Raw genomic sequence first — 16,868 nt, 5'->3', positions numbered from 1 at the left:
GGCTCCTACTGTGGAACTGAGTACTACCCCCTTTGTGTCCTGTCGGCTGTGATCCCGGCGTGCAGGACACAGTCTGCCATTATTAGACCCTCGGGCTGGTCTTGACTTCCTGAGCTGGCTGGCAGCACGCACCAAAATGTGTGGAAGGGGCCACCGAGAGGGCCTGCACCTACACCACTAATCAGCAGTTCACACACCATTTGGTCACCATTTGGTCCGGGAGACATCTCCCGTCACGCAGGGTGCAGTTGCGCCTCCACAGATCTCCAGTATCATCTCTTGATACTGGTAATGGCTCAAAAGGGCCACCACTTACGGGCTATTCATGCCCGTGCCACCTCTTGGGTGGCTTAATCTTCATCAATTAATCAATCAATCAGCAGTTCACAGTTGTGGCATGGTAGAGCAATCTCACTTTCCTCCACACTCGTCCAACACCAATTGACATTGGATCAGATGTGCTGGAAGTGGGCCTCCGGGTATCTCCAGCTGCAAGTGAGGTTACTGCTGGTCTTCCCGCAGCAGTAATGTGGTTCGTGTCCATTTACAGCCTGCCATACGAAACCTTAAAGGATCACTGAAAACCGGACAAGAGCATCTGTACACTCTGAGCCAATGGCTAGCCAAGACCAGGCACAATGCTCGCTGACACATTATGTCATATGTTATCCCCGTTGATCATTTCCGATCACGTGACCTGTAAAACAATGTTGAATTTACAACGTGTAGCAAAATCAGGCGGCATAAATGTTTACTAAAAATATTACCTAAAACATAGGCGTCATCTTACAATGCATATCATACAAAATTATGATCCATAACTTTCAGTATTGTAGAGCGGTGCTGTAATGGTAAGCGTGAGGAAGCAGAGCTACAAACACTCCCATGATATCTGCATTTAGACGCACCTCGCTTCCGATTGTATATGCTAAAGACAGTACATAGTGCACGTTTAACGCACGCGGTAACTGTGTGAAGTTCTCAGCTGGCCGCTATGTGGCACTCCTGGTTCTGCAAGCTAGCTGAGGCCTCGCCCCCCCCCCTACTGCTGCTCTAAGGGGACCATCCGTCTACTTGCAGTAGGGGCCATGTGTCAGTGACGCTTGGTTTGAGCTTTCCCAAAGGCCATTTGCCCCCTGTCAAGGGGCAAATGTCACCCATTAACATTTGTGAAAACCATTACGGAGACGTGCTGACCCGTCAACACGATGAGTGACCTACATGACAATCCGGCTTTGAATAACTGGTCGCCAGACTGTCCAATTTGTGGCAGAACCTTTCAAGACTATTGAGCAAGACCATCTAAGCTGCATGTATAAAGTCCAATACCATCAGGAACTCGAAGAGGCTGTGACTAGAGCAGGTAGACCCAAAGTGACATGGACCGATGTTGAGAAACGTCTCCTGGCCATAGAAGAGGCGAGGCTGGAAGGCAGACCCCAGAGAGAGCGCTCCCCCAGCGCTCTGTTGACCTCCCCCAGCGTTCTGTTGACCTCCCCCAGCGCTCTGTTGACCTCCCCCAGCGCTCTGCTGGCCCCTCATGTTGTGTCTCTCCCCCCCTCGGCTACAGCAACAATGGCCGCCTCTACCCTGTGTCAGACAGTGTTTGCCCTAAACGCCGCCACTCTCCCCCTCCTCTTAACCCCCCCCCCCTTGTGTTCTTCTTTTGTTCTCCACACTTTCTCTCGCCCCCCTCCAACTTTTATTTTGCTTTCTCCTACACACTGTTCCCTGGTTACTCTCCTCTACCCCCGTGTCTCCCGTGGTGGTCCGCCTCTCTTCACATAAGCAATGAAACAATTTTATGCGATTTAAAGATTTTTGTTTTTACTAACACATTTAAGTACATACGCATTTGTGCAGCTTTTAACAAGTTTTAAATTTTAACAAGTTTTAACAAATTTTAAATATCAAGAATTTGAACAAATCCACAAGGGCCGTGACGAGGATTTGAACCTGCGTCAGAGAGCATCCCAGACGCTGCCTTAATCGACTGAGCTACGACATGATAAAAGCTAGAGTGCCTGGGGGGGGGGGGAAGTGTGTAAAACTCTGGTTTGTGTCTCGGAGAGGCTGCAGGATCCAAGTAAGTTCAGTAGAACTTCTGGTTGCAATTCTTTTACCATGTCGTAGCTCAGTCGATTAAGGCAGCGTCTGGGATGCTCTCGGTCGTAGGTTCAAATCCTCGTCACGGCCCTTGTGGATTTGTTCATTTGATGCATCACGCTATTGTGGTTTCTGTGTGTAATCAAGAATTTCTTTTATAGTTTTATTTAACGATATAAATTTGAAACAAAATTTTAAAATATCCTGAGTTACTTTACAATTTATTGAAATATTTTAGTTTTATTAGTTTTATAAAACTGTAATATCAATATAGCTATAGGTTAAGTACTAATTGTAATTAAGAAGCAATAAAGTGCTTATCTTCAAACACTAAGAAGGTTAGGTTAGGTCGTGGTTTTCTATTCAGCTTTTCAGGTAAACTCAAATATTCACAATATATTTGACAGTACGGTTTAATACTAAGTGAAAATAATTACAATTCCTGACTGCTGTGATTAGTACATAACTGCTCTTGTGCCGTTACATTTACCACCCTATTTATGGAGGACGGGCTGAGTGGTGGTAGTAGTGGTAGTGGTGATAATAGCAGGAGTGATGATAGTGGTGGGTGATGGTACCAGTAGTGGTGGTGGTGGTGATAGTAGTGGTAGTGGTGATAATACCAGGAGTGATGATAGTGGTGGGTGATGGTACCAGTAGTGGTGGTGGTGGTACTAGTAGTGGTGGTGATAGTAGTGGTAGTGGTGATAATACCAGGAGTGATGATAGTGGTGGGTGATGGTACCAGTAGTGGTAGTGGTGGTGATAGTGGTAGTGGTGGTGATAATAGTAATACTAGTGGTGGTGGTGCTGGATCAGATGGGTGCACCCTAAGGATCACGTTCTAACGCAGTGTTGAAATCTCCGGCTGCTTCCTGCCAGTCACGTCCTGCCTACTACACCTCTTGTATGGACTCCCTAATGAACGCTCTTCCCCATTCTCTTCTCCACCCTTTACCCCTTAGCTCATCTCTCCTTCCCTCCCCTCACCCCCCTCTTTCTCTCTCCTCTCTCTTGTGTGTGTGAGGCTGGACGTGGGCCCCGTACTCACCCAGTTGTACTCACCTAGTTGTGCTTGCGGGGGTTGAGCTCTGGCTCTTTGGTCCCGCCTCTCAACTGGTGTATAGATTCCTGAGCCTACTGGGCTCTATCATATCTACACTTGAAACTGTGTATGGAGTCAGCCTCCACCACATCACTTCCTAATGCATTCCATTTGTCAACCACTCTGACACTAAAAAAGTTGTTTGTAATATCTCTGTGGCTCATTTGGGCGCTCAGTTTCCACCTGTGTCCCCTTGTGTTAAATAGCCTGTCTTAACTGTCTTAACTGTGTACTGAACGGGGTGAGAACAGCATGAGCTACCTCATCCATTTGTGTACATTTATACTCCAGTAACGTTATTTCAACTTCACTTTAAGACTGTTAACCACCAAGTGGAGAGCTTCCGTCGACCCGGAGAGGGTGAGGACGGAGCCTGCAGTCCTCTCACGTAGCAGCTCCACCTTTACCACCAGCCTCTTGTATGTAATTAAGTCTTGTCAAGTTATCTGTATAAGACGGATATTGTACTCTTAAGGTCTCTGGGTGTGACTTTAGTCTTTAGTTCCCGCTGCGACCACAGTATTAAATGATCACTGATGTGTGTGGGAGCGCGGCGGTGGTTGTGTGTTTAGTAGTGGGTTCCCTTACTGTCACAATGAACAGTGTTTAGTGCGAGAATGTGCGTGCGTCCTGGACGTTGTATATTTCTGCTTCCATTGTTTCTAATATTATGGCCTAATAGCGATAGTTCGTCCTTGTTTCGAGGCCTGACAAGAGGATACCACCAGACACACGCTGACAACCAACACCAAAATAGTCCACCAATACAGCCACCACAGAAGACGGGACATCTTCGAGGAATTATACATCAAACAAACCCAGCCATCTATCAACTGCCAACTACCACCAAATTACACTGTCATCTTCAAGAACACTTAACTTGCGGTTACCTGGCGTTGATTCTGGGGGTCAAGGTCCCCGCGGCCCGGTCTCTGACTACACCTGGTTGATGGTCTGGTCGACCAGGCTGTTGGACGCGGTTGTTCGCAGCCTGACGTACGAGTCACCGCCTGGTTATCAGGTATCCTTTGGAGGTGTTTATCAAGTTCTATTGAACACTGTGAGGAGTCGGCCAGTTATGTCCCTTATGTATAGTGGAAGCGTGTTGAACAGTCTCGGGCCTCTGGTGTTGATAGGGTTCTCTCTCTGAATACTTATTGCACCTCTACTTTTCAACGGGGGTATTCTGCACATCCTGCCATGCCTTCTGGTCTCATGTGGTGTTATTTGTGTGTGCAGGTTTGGGACCAGCCCCTCTAATATCTTCCACGTGTAAATTACTATGTATCTCTCCCGCCTGCGTTCAAGAGAATGCAGATTTAGGCTCTTTAGTCGGTCCCAGTAGTTTAGATGTTTTACTGAGTGGATTCTAGCAGTAAAGGATCTCTGCACGCTCTCCAGGTCAGCAATTTCTCCAGCTTTGAAAGGGACTGTCATTGTGCAACAGTACTCCACTCTAGAGAGCACAAGCGTTTTGAAAAGTATCATCATCGGTATAGCATCTCTAGTGTGAAAAGTTCTTGTTATCCAACCTGTCATTTTTCTTGCAGTTGTGACGGCTACTTTATTGTGTTCTTTAAAGGTAAGGTCTTCCGACATGAGTACACCCAGATCCTTTACATTGCTTTTACGTTCTGTAGTGTTATTTGACTGCGTATTGTACGGGATTTCCGTTTTTATATTTTATTTTTGTCCATAGTACATTAGCTGATACTTCGCATCATTAAGTAACATATCATTTTCGGTGACCCCATAGAAAGACCTGATTTACATCTGATTGGAGGGTTTGCTGTGCTCTCTATGTTGTCTACTCTCATGAAGATCCTAGTGTCATCTGCAAAGGATGATACAGTGCTATAGGTTGTCTCCTTGTCTATGTCCGATATGAGGATGAGAAAAAGTACTGGAGCAAGCACAGTACCCTGGGGGACTGAGCTCTTCACGGTTGATGGACCGGATTTTGCTTTGTTGACTATTACACATTGGGTTCTGTTAGTCAGGAAATTGTAGATCCATCTGCCTATTTTTCCGGTGATTCCCGTTGTGGGCAATAACGCTTTTGCGAAATCTGTAAATTACATCAGCATTTTGTCTTCCCTGGCATCTAAGGCCATGTCATAGTGGTCCAGCAACTGTGATACTCTCCCAGTGTAACACCGTAAATATGTTTTGTGTTTAATATATACATAGAGATACACAAGTCAAACAAGATTTTGAAGGCGTCATTCTGTCGGCCTGAAAGTCACACCTCTAGTGTTAATGACCACCAGGTGACCAAGGTCAGGTCGTGTGAAGTTGACCTCGTTTCCGCTAAGCCGATAATAGCCGGGTGTGTCCTTCAAACAAGCCGCTGGTTACTCCTTTGAAAGGAGGGTGCTTGCTCTACTGGACTGTGGTGTAATAGTTTGGTGAATCCTAGACACCTGCCTTACCGACTGGGCCACGATGGTGCACTCATGTTTGGTAATAGGTAGTAACTATATGAACTAGGTCTCCGGGGACAGCATGTGCCTTCGTAATTGTCTACCATTGATACCGTTTTGAAGTACAGTCGATAACGTGGCTATGGAAGCCATGTTGAACATTCATTTTCCGTCTCTGATAGCTTTTAGTCACATTACTGTACCTTATCGGGAGCAAAAATTTCGTAGTGATTGTTGTGTAATTAACAACGAGCATTACATATTAGCCTGTTAATGGCAGCAGCGTCTGGGCTAATAATCTGACCTTTTATCTGAGTTTTTTCAACCAACGTTAAATTCTTGCCATGCGATACGTTAAACGTTGAAGGGCGTCATTACGACGCCAGTAAGCCAACACCCACACTGGGGGGCGAGGCTCCCTCCTGCACCCTTGTGCCCCTCACACCAAGAGTGGCCAAGACGGAAGGAGAGGGGAAGGTGGTGAGTGTAAAGATGTTCATGCTTTCCTTATCCACTCTCCCCTCCCATCCCACTCTCTGGGAGCCGGTCGGCCGAGCGGACAGCACGCGGGACTTGTGATCCTGTGGTCCTGGGTTCGATCCCAGGCGCCGGCGAGAAACAATGGGCAGAGTTTTTCACCCTATGCCCCTGTTACCTAGCAGTAAAATGGGTACCTGGGTGTTAGTCAGCTGTCACGGGCTGCTTCCTGGGGGTGGGGGCCTGGTCGAGGACCGGGCCGCGGGGACACTAAAGCCCCGAAATCATCTCAAGATAACCCCTCACCTTCCCTCTTTCCCCACTCTTGGTGTGAGGTCATAAGGCTGCTGGAGGCACCTCCTAACTTTCACTAGGTGTGTGGGGGTGTTATTGGGTGGTTGGGTTGTTTCCTGAAGCGTTGTGATATATTCTCTACATTATTATACAAGTTACAACAATTGTAGTTGATAATGCTCTCCACTTCCAGCTGTAAACCCTCACCAGACCACAAGTTGTTCCCTGGTGGATTATTTACCTTTATTAATGTAATTGTTTCCCTCTTGGCTACGGTTTTTGTTGCTATTTCTTTATTCTTAATGTTTTTACTTCTTAATTCTCAGTGTTGCCACTTTTCTGTCGCCAGTGTTGCCACATAGTCCCTTCTTTTTGTTTATACCTTATATATCTAGGTTCTATCTATTTCTCAAGAGCGCAGTCGAGGGGGAGGTTATCTTGAGATGATTTCGGGGCTTTTTTAGTGTCCCCGCGGCCCGGTCCTCGACCAGGCCTCCACCCCCAGGAAGCAGCCCGTGACAGCTGACTAACACCCAGGTACCTATTTTACTGCTAGGTAACAGGGGCATAGGGTGAAAGAAACTCTGCCCATTGTTTCTCGCCGGTGCCTGGGATCGAACCCAGGACCACAGGATCACAAGTCCAGCGTGCTGTCCGCTCGGCCGACCGGCTCCCCCCTCCTCCCCGGGAGCCTTAATAATCTACACGTGGAAAATATTAGAGGGACTGGTCCCAAATCTGAACACTGAGATTACATCACATGAGACCAGTAGTTGGTCTAGGTAACTATTCAAATCATTTGTGCTGTCCCGTCTTGAGTACTGCTCAGTACTCGCTTCCTCCCCTTCAGAGCAGAAGAGTTGGCTGAAATAGAGGGAATACATTAACACATGTACGGCACACATAAAAGCGATAAAGCACCTAAATTATTGGGATCGTCTCAAAGCTCTCCAAATGTACTCACTAGAAAGAAGACGAGAGATATACCAAATAATATACACATGGAAAATACTGAAGGGCCAGGTCCCTAATCTACACAGTAAAATAACGTACTGGAGTGAACGACATGGAAGAAAATGTAGAATAGAACCAGTGAAGAGCAGAGATGCCATAGGCACAATCAGAGAACACTGTATAAACATCAGAGGTTCACGGTTGTTCAACATCTTCCCAGCGAGCATAAGAAATATTGCCGGAACAACCGTGGACATCAAGAGAAAACTAGATAATTTTCTTCCAGAAGTACCGGACCAACCGGGCTGTGGTGGGTATGTGGGCCTGCGGGGAGCTCCAAGCAACAGCCTGGTGGACCAAACTCTCACAAGTCAAGTCTGGCCTCGGGCCGGGCTTTGGGGAGTAGAAGAACTCCCAGAACCCCATCAAGCAGTAGGCATGGCAGGATGTGCAAAATAGCCCCATTTAAATGTTGAGGTGCAATAGGTACGCTGAGGAAGGAAGAACTATCAACATGAGGGGTCCATGACCTTTCAACACTCCCTCTACACGTAAAGAGCATAACTGGCTGGAGTCTCAGTGTTCAAGAGAGAACTCGACACCTCCAAGGAATACCCAATCAACCAGGCTGTGAATCGTACGTCAGGCTGCGAGCAGCTGCATCCAACAGCCTGGTTGACCAGACGACCAGGGAGGCCTGGCGGAGACCGGGCCGCGGAGTCGTTGATCCCCAGAACCTCTACAAGGTAGGTAATCACACCACACCACACCCCCGTCTCCCCCCCCACACCCCGTCTCCCCCCCACACCCCGTCTCCCCCCCCCACACCCCGTCTCCCCCCCCCACACCCCGTCTCCCCCCCCACACCCCGTCTCCCCCCCCCACCCCGTCTCCCCCCCCCACACCTCGTCTCCCCCCCCCACACCTCGTCTCCCCCCCCCACACCTCGTCTCCCCCCCCCACACCCCGTCTCCCCCCCCCCCCACACCCCGTCTCCCCCCCCCCCACACCCCGTCTCCCCCCCCACACCCCGTCTCCCCCCCCACACCCCGTCTCCCCCCCCACACCCCGTCTCCCCCCCCACACCCCGTCTTCCCCCCCACACCCCGTCTTCCCCCCCACACCCCGTCTCCCCCCCACACCCCGTCTCCCCCCCCACACCCCGTCTCCCCCCCCCCACACCCCGTCTCCCCCCCCACACCCCGTCTCCCCCCCCCACACCCCGTCTCCCCCCCACACCCCGTCTCTCCCCCACACCCCCGTCTCCCCACACCCCCGCTCCCCCACACCCCCGCTCCCCCACACCCCCGCTCCCCCACGCCCCTACATCATTGTCAACGTGTGCACACACTCGGCCACAGTAATTGCCTGATTTCCATAAAACGTCAACAAAGTTACAGTTGTCCGGGCATTATGACGCTCCATCCGGCGGCTGTTTCTCTTCCGGGAGCGTCGCTCCCCCCGTCCCCCGTGTTCCTGCCGTCCCCCGGGGCCGTGTTCCTGCCGTCCCCCGGGGCCGTGTTCCTGCCGTCCCCCGGGGCCGTGTTCCTCTACAGGATTACAGAGGGGAAGGGAGATACCCACAAGACTGGAATACAAGTCATCATCAAGTACACAGGTACTACACCACACAACACCCGTCCTACTACCAAAACTGGACGAACCACTTCCAAAACAACACACCCTGGACCTGGGTAGAGTGGGTGGAGAACTACCAAAGCCCACCAGAAGTGACACGCAATGTGGGAAATCATTCATATTTGCGAACATAAAAGGCTTGAAACCAAAATCAAGAAATAAAGTTAAGTTCATAAATGGCCTCCTAATAGAATCGAACTCAATATTTGGTGCATTTACAGAAACCCACACAAAAGACCACATGGATAGTGAAATCTGGATTCCTAATTATAATCTATATAGGATGTGAGTTGTGGAGTTATATGTGACAGAGTAATTAGGTCAAGTGGAGGAGTAGGTCTGCCGGAACAACCGTGGACATCAAGAGGAAACTAGGTAGTTTGCTCCAAGGAGTGTTTGACCAACCGGGCTGTGGTGGGTATATGGGCCTGCGGGCCGCTCCAAGCAACAGCCTAGTGGACCAAACTCTCACAAGTCAAGCCTGGCCTCAGGCCGGGCTTGGGGAGTAGAAGAACTCCCAGAACCCCATCAAGCAGGTTCTGTACGTGATGTGCTCCAGGGGTGGGTTAAGCACCTGATGTGTGTGTCCGTCTAGAGGATGGAGCTGCAGGTCCCCGTGTAACCATCAGTTGTCTAATGTACCTATTGTCTTCTAATCTACTACATATTTCTCTGCAAACACGCACACTCTAAGTCATCTTAATTATTGGTACATTAAAAGTTCTAAGTCTGTATTTCTAGAGCGCAGGCGAGATGCATCATAATCTACACGTGGAAGATATTAGAAGGGCTGATTCCAAATCTGATCACGGAGATTACATCACATGAGACCAGTAGGCATGGCAGGATGTGCAAAATAGCCCCATTGAAATGCAGAGGAGCAATAGGTACCCTCAGGGAGAACTATCAACATCAGAAGCCCGAGACTGTTCAACACGCTTCCACTACACATAAGAGGCATAACTGGCTGACCACTCAGTGTTCAAGAGAGAACTTGATAAACACCTCCAAGGAATACCTGATCAACCAGGCTGTGATTCATACGTCAGGCTGCGAGCAGCCGCGTCCAACAGCCTGGTTGTGCAGACGACCAACTGGGAGGCCTGGTCGGAGACTGGCCGCGAGGAATCATTTAGAACCTTGTATACCTTATATGTCAGACCAATACTGGAATATGCGGCTCCAGCCTGGAGTCCACATCTAGTCAAACACAAAAAGAAGTTAGGAAAGGTTCAGAGGTACGCCACCAGGCTAGTCCCCGAGCTGAGATGAACGAGCTATGAGGAACGATTACTGGAACTGACACTGGAAGACAGGAGAGTTAGGGAGAGACATGATCACTACCTACAAAACTTTCAGAGGAATTGACAGTGTAGATAAACTGTTTAACATGGGTGGTACGCGAACAAGGGGACACAGGTGGGAACTGAGTGCCCAAATGAGCCACAGAGATATTAGAAAGAACTTTTTTAGTGTCAGAGTAGTTAACAGGTGGAATGCATTAAGTAGTGATGTGGTGGAGGCTGACTCCATACACAGTTTGAAGTGTAAATATGATAGAGCCCAGTAGGGTCAGGAACTTGTACACCAGTTGACTGACAGTTGAGAGGCGGGACCAAAGAGCCAGAGCTCAATCCATGCAAGCACAACTATGTGAGTACACACACCCACCCACAACCAAACCAATTCAGAGAGATAAAAAAGATGAAAGGCCATATTTATCCAGCATGAGGAGGGCGGGAGCAGGAGCCAGGGTGCTGGAGCACAGCACCGGGCAGCACAACCCTCCTTCCTTCAGAGATGCAGCCGGTCCAAACATGTAATTATTGAGAAATTGGCAGTTATAAAATATAAAATATTGTTACTATGATCAGCAGCTGCAGGATATTATATTAATAAATCGTAATTTGTAGAGGGGGATTTAATGCAAAATCCTGGTACTGAGGCACTCGTGGTGCAGCAGAGTTTGTCCGCCATGTTGGACTGCTTAGTTGGCTAGTGTGTTGTCTGTGTACCCGGAGTGATTCACAGTCATCTGAGACACTTTGGGGCAAGATTAGCCGATCCCTCCGACAAGACAATCAATCACCCAGTCTGTCTTCACACCATCTTGGAATATATAATGTTGTCTTTGTTCATTTGTATACACTTTCTCTATGCCTTGGAGGATGTTAAGATGTACTTAGCAAAAAGCATCCTCTTGAAAGGCACTTGGGATGAAAGTTAAAATATTAACTCTTTGTAACGAAAAAAAAAGAGAAGTTTGTGGTGATACAATAATTGGTTTAACCATTGCGGCGAGGTATATATATAATATAGAAGCATCACATGTAAAGTAACACACTCCAGGGAGCTGGTTGTGTGTGTGTGTGTGTGTGTGTGTGTGTGTGTGTGTGTGTGTGTGTGTGTGTGTGTGTGTGTGTGTGTGTGTGTGTGTGTGTGTGTGTGTGTAACCCGAGAGTAAACCTCTCGTGTAGCAGTCGTTGTGGTGTACAAGGTTATCTTATATCTTAGCCATGAGTCAAAGCTCGAGACACTAAGGGACCATGAAGGAACATGTGCCTCATTTCCCAAGACTTAAATTGTTCGTAACTTTGGTACGAACAAAAACTCACAAATTAGTGCCCGAGTGTAAAATTCCCTCACTTTCTCCCCAGCCCCTCCCCCCTCCCCCCCCCCCCCCCCCACCGGGGCCGACCGGCTCCCTTACTAGCTATAAATCCAATATTATGTTTTTAACTCTTCATCAATGTATGTACTTTTACCTGAATAAAAATTTGAATTTGAATAATACAAAAGTCGTTCTTCAAGGATGCTATCAAAATTACAATTGACGTTTGTTTTGGTTAATAGAGGTTTGAATTGATGCACTCTCATATATATTAACTTATTTTGTGGACGTAAATATGGTTCTTGTTAAGATTGGTGCACTTGTTAACTCGCTGCAATATCTAGCTTATCAATACTAGCTTATTAAGTTATTATCTAGCTTAATAATAGCTATTATCTAGCTTAATAATAGCTATTATCTAGCTTAATAATAGCTTTTGCCCTAAACGCTATGCGTACTAGTGGCTCTAGGTATTGTATGTACTATCTCTATCTTTTTAATCCATCATTATGTATGTACCTTTACCTGAATAAAGAATATGAATACTGTGACTTGCTGAACTAACCAATTTTGTGGCACAGTTCTTGAGCCCATTTATCCTGAAACATTTTCCACAATTTTATTTATTTATTTATTTATTTATTTATATATATACAAGAAGGTACATTGGGTTTGTGAGAATACATTGGATAGTACAGTATTTACACTCTTGTAAAGCCACTAGTATGGGCAGCGTTTCGGGCAGGTCCTTAATCTAACAGATAATTTTAAGTAGGTGATTTCTATCAGAATTGATAAATGATAAAGATACATTGCAAGAGAAAAATGAGATGAGAGAGCTTAGTAAGTATATTAAAGCACATTGTTATATTAAAGCTCTGATTGATTACATTGACAGCTTGATTAGTAATTTAAACAAGATTAATAGACACCATACAGCAGATTGACAGCACATATAAGACAGCAATAATCACAATGGTAAAGATGCTCAGATTGGGTACATAAAGATTGGGAGACTAGGTAGCAATAGATACAGATAAACAAGGTTAATAAACACCATACAGCAGATTGGCAGCACATATAATCGCTCACAGGATGGGTATGTGGGGTGCATAATACATGAAATAAGATAACCATAAGTGTAGAGTTATATGTATAAAGATGAGGATATGAGACAGGGAGGCATGATCCGGTGTTACGGCTGGCGCGCGGCACTTGTCTCGCTCAGCTGATTCTTGCCAAAACATTGTAGTGACGTGCCCTGTGTTGTGAGGTGTGAGGCGCGGGCCCACCAGCTGCTCTCAACATCACTGCCTCACCTTCACCTCCGTGTGTCTCTCATTCATAATACTAATAACTCATCACACTTGACTCTTGGTAACGTCTAATGAAATAAACGAAAACAATATGCAGCCGAAAGTTGCTGTGATTGTGGAAAATGTTTGGTGGCAGGTTGTGTTTAGTGTTGGGACTGGTGGAATGAGGAATGACAGTTACTAAGCAAGTTTCATAAGATTGCCATTTATGAGTGATGCGAAAATTTTATCGGGAAAATGGCTTAACAAGCGAGACAATTGCAGAAGAGCTGTAAGAGGCAACTTCCCCACCGTCAATTAGTTGCTTTCACAGGTGTAGAGAGAGGCCGGGAAGTGGTGTCATTGTGTAGGGTCCCGGCCGGCGCCAGCACACTGCTTGTTGTACACCTCATTAATGGAGTGAGCGAAGCAACCTCTTAACTCAAGCTTTAACATTATACACTTTTGTAGTCTAGTTCTAATTTCAAAAAGATAATTCAGCTGGATTTTATAATTAATTAATAATTATATTAATTAATATATATATATATATATATATATATATATATATATATATATATATATATATATATATATATATATATATATATATATATATATATATATATATATATATATATATATATATATATATATAATAATAATAATAAAATATAAAAAAATTTTTTTCAATATCTGGGTAATAATAAGTGAAGCTTTATTGATGTGAAGGCAGAAAATATAAAATTTTTAAGAGAACCATTTTATTATAAGTTTTCACCCTGAAATATCACTCTGGAGTTCCTTACTATGTTTTGTTTAAATATCTGGTAAGAGAAACTCATTTTATTTGCATGTTTACTCTTTAGCTTAGTTAAAGAGACCTATGAGATGTATACAAAAGCTTATAACTGTAAACTTGTAAGTACTGTATGTGCATGTCTGCTTGTCAGTGTTTGCATTTAGTAAAAATGCAAAATGCGTATTAAAATCGGCAAGAACTACTTGGGTACACATTAATTAGCTTGTGGCATAGTACAGTACAAGCTCGTGGGCCTGATACATCCTGTACCCCTACTTCAGGCTTTGTGGTGCTCTTTACATTTTAATATCAAATAAATATAACGCTTTGCGTAATGCTTTGAAACGCTTTGCGTAATAGTGGCTTTAGGCATTGTATGCACTAGCTCTATCTATAAATCCATCAATGTTTGTATCACCTTGTATGTATGTATTTTACCTGAATAAACATTTGAATTTGAAAATAAAAATACAATTAATATTTTAAAAAAGCATTATGTTGTTGTTGATTTAATATTTTAAGATGTTGGGTACTAATGGATAGGTTTATGGTTTGTTTACTATAGGCTGTAATTTTTTACAAGTTGCATTTAACCCACCTGGAGCATGCTAGTTTTATACCAATAAACATTTTTCAGCTAACAGTAGTTAGCTGGAAATCAGCTAACTTTTAGCTGATTTGCTAACACGTCAGCTTTTAATCTTTTGTATAATGAATTTTAGGCCTATGCCTAAATTTATTAGTAAATTTGTATCTTCCATAGAATAGAAAAAAAGCATTTTAACTTGTGTGTGATATTTCAGGTTGAAAACACCAGTAATAATGGTGCATAAATTAAACTTTATTGATCTTCATTCTGACTACTGTAATGTATTTACTGATTGTTTTATTTTTATAAATACTTACAGCTTGTTTTAAATCTGAGATTGGCTATATTATTTTGAAAAGTAATGTGCCTTTATTTTCAAGACTAGTATTGAAAGACTTTTTACAATGATGTTACACAAGCCTGCATATCCTGTACTAGTAATTTGTCTTGGAACAAATAATTTCCACACATGTAGCAGGTAGACAAAAGTTTAAGGAAGAAAGTTTCTAACATGACATTAGGATTTACAGATTTACAAACTGCAGATAACATCTATTTAGATGTATTTGGGTTGGTTTTCTTAGGGTTCTTCAGTACTAAACCCAGCAGCATCTTTGAAATTCCAGTGCGTCTTGCATAGTGCTTAGCTTATTTTGAAGTCGGAATGACTCTTAATTTTGTATTCCAACCAATTTTGTGAAAGACAACCAAGACTTTTGAGAGAGTGGAAATATTGTGACATCTCACAAGCAGCAAACCTGTGAACATATGATATTTTGCTATTAGCCCAGGCTAGAACTAATTAACGTTTCTATATTATATCGTGCTCCCTGTAATTATCTAAGTGTAGTTACAGGATGAGAGCTACGCTCGTGGTGTCCCGTCTTCCCAGCATTCTGTCATATAACGCTTTGAAACTACTGACGGTCTACCCTGTGGTGTAGTAGTTGTGACGCTCGCCTGGCGTTTTGCGAGCACTTTGTCATGGGTTCGTATCCTGGCCGGGGAGGATTTACTGGGTGCAAATCCTTAACTGTAGCCTCTGTTTAACTCAACAGTAAAATGAGTATCTGGTTGTTAAATGATTTGGCAGGGTCATATTCCAGGGAACATAGGATTAAGGACTTGCCCGAAATGCTATGCGTACTAGTTGCTGTACAAGAATGTAACCACTCTTGTACTGTTATTTATACAGTACATACTGTATAAATAAAAAATTATTATAATGTACGTCTTCAGAATATACAATACTTTGTCTTGAAAAGAACAGATCATTCTCTTATTTGACTACTACTGTATCTGCATGTACATGCATTACTATAATTTCAGGTAGATAGTTAAAACATTTTATCATATCCAAAATAAAAGATTGTTTCAATTATTATTCTATATATCTCGGGGTGCAGGAGGATAGAAATAGTCTAAGCTACTGTCCCTTTGGGAAGTATATTATTATTTTGGGAAGTATATTAATCTCAACAAACTTGCTTGAATTTAGAGTACAAGAAACAATGATGCTATAGTCTTCCCCTGAAACTTTCTTTTGATAATTACTTATTGGGGCACAAAATCTTCAAAATACCTTTCACTAACTTAAGTACCTTAAGACCATAAGAATATAGGGAACTATATTGGCCCATGGGAGGTAGCTCCTATTTATATCCAACCAAAATAATACTGTATATAGAAAACAAGAGATGCTTTTTCACTCAGTGATATAAAGTCATGGTACTGCCTTTCTATAGTAGCCATAAATGCCAAATCATACTTCAGTTTAAAATCCCAATGCAAAAAATCCTCTGGAACATTTTTGGGACCTTTGGCAAACTGCTGGCTTCCTGTCCCTATTCAGGCAGTTAGGAGCTAGAGGTAAATTTAGGTAAATATATACATGTCTAACCTACACTTGAAACAGTACAATAAATCAACATCTATTACGTAACATGGTATTCTTATAAATCAAAGAGGCTATATCAAACTAGTATTTACCCAGGTCTTTTCTCAATCTAAATTTAACAAATTTGTCTAACATGTTTCATGTTACATTTTTTATTTATGTATCCTGAACCTCATTAGTACCTGCCCATCCTCCTAATATGAAAGTACTTACAGTAACTATTTGGTCAAAAGTGCAAATATGTCCTAATGAACCACTAGAATGTAGACTTCTGTATTATTAAATTTGGACAAACTGAAAATATTCTTATATTTGTTGCTAATAAAACTTAACCCAACCATCCTAGGCCTAATACATGCTATTTCTGGCCCACTATAGTACATGCACTATACTAGGCCTAAGAATATTTAAGTTTCATTTTAGCTTAATTTTTTTTACCAGACTCTTCAAAAAATAGTACAAAAAGTGGGGCTCCACTAAATATTGGAATCATCGACCACAGTTACAAAAAAGTACTAATATTTCAGGAGGATGGATTAATTAATACAGTACAGTATCTCCATTATTATAAGCTACCCTTTCATTAATTTATATATTTAAATAATGGGCCCATTTACTTAGCATTTCCTAGAGAATATAAATCTATGAAACTGTCAGTTATTTTTGTATTTGAACAA

General features: G+C 43.8%; 1 protein-coding gene across 14 annotated transcripts in view; it reads left to right on the top strand.

The window, feature by feature from the left end:
* Positions 1–16,868, top strand: part of LOC123774023 (NAD kinase) — a 166,904-nt gene that overhangs the window by 47,816 nt on the left and 102,220 nt on the right. For 2 of the 14 annotated variants that reach the window (XM_045768108.2, XM_069318812.1), the window contains exon 1: positions 12,862–12,985. The exons of 6 other annotated variants lie outside the window; for them this stretch is intronic. Coding sequence is in view for 2 of the 8 variants with exons in the window: in XM_069318811.1 (XP_069174912.1) it covers positions 13,319–13,323 (5 nt within the window). In the remaining 6 variants the exon portion in view is untranslated. Of the gene's footprint in view, positions 1–12,861; positions 12,986–13,303; positions 13,324–16,868 lie in introns of those variants that run through there. 6 more of the 14 variants (XM_045768113.2, XM_069318813.1, XM_069318811.1 and 3 more) reach the window with 4 other exon arrangements.

Source organism: Procambarus clarkii, chromosome 91 (assembly GCF_040958095.1).
Source record: "Procambarus clarkii isolate CNS0578487 chromosome 91, FALCON_Pclarkii_2.0, whole genome shotgun sequence".
NCBI classification, from domain to species: Eukaryota; Metazoa; Arthropoda; class Malacostraca; order Decapoda; family Cambaridae; genus Procambarus; species Procambarus clarkii.
The sequence above is the reverse complement of the archived record's forward strand: the minus strand, read 5'-3'. Positions and strand labels throughout refer to the sequence as shown.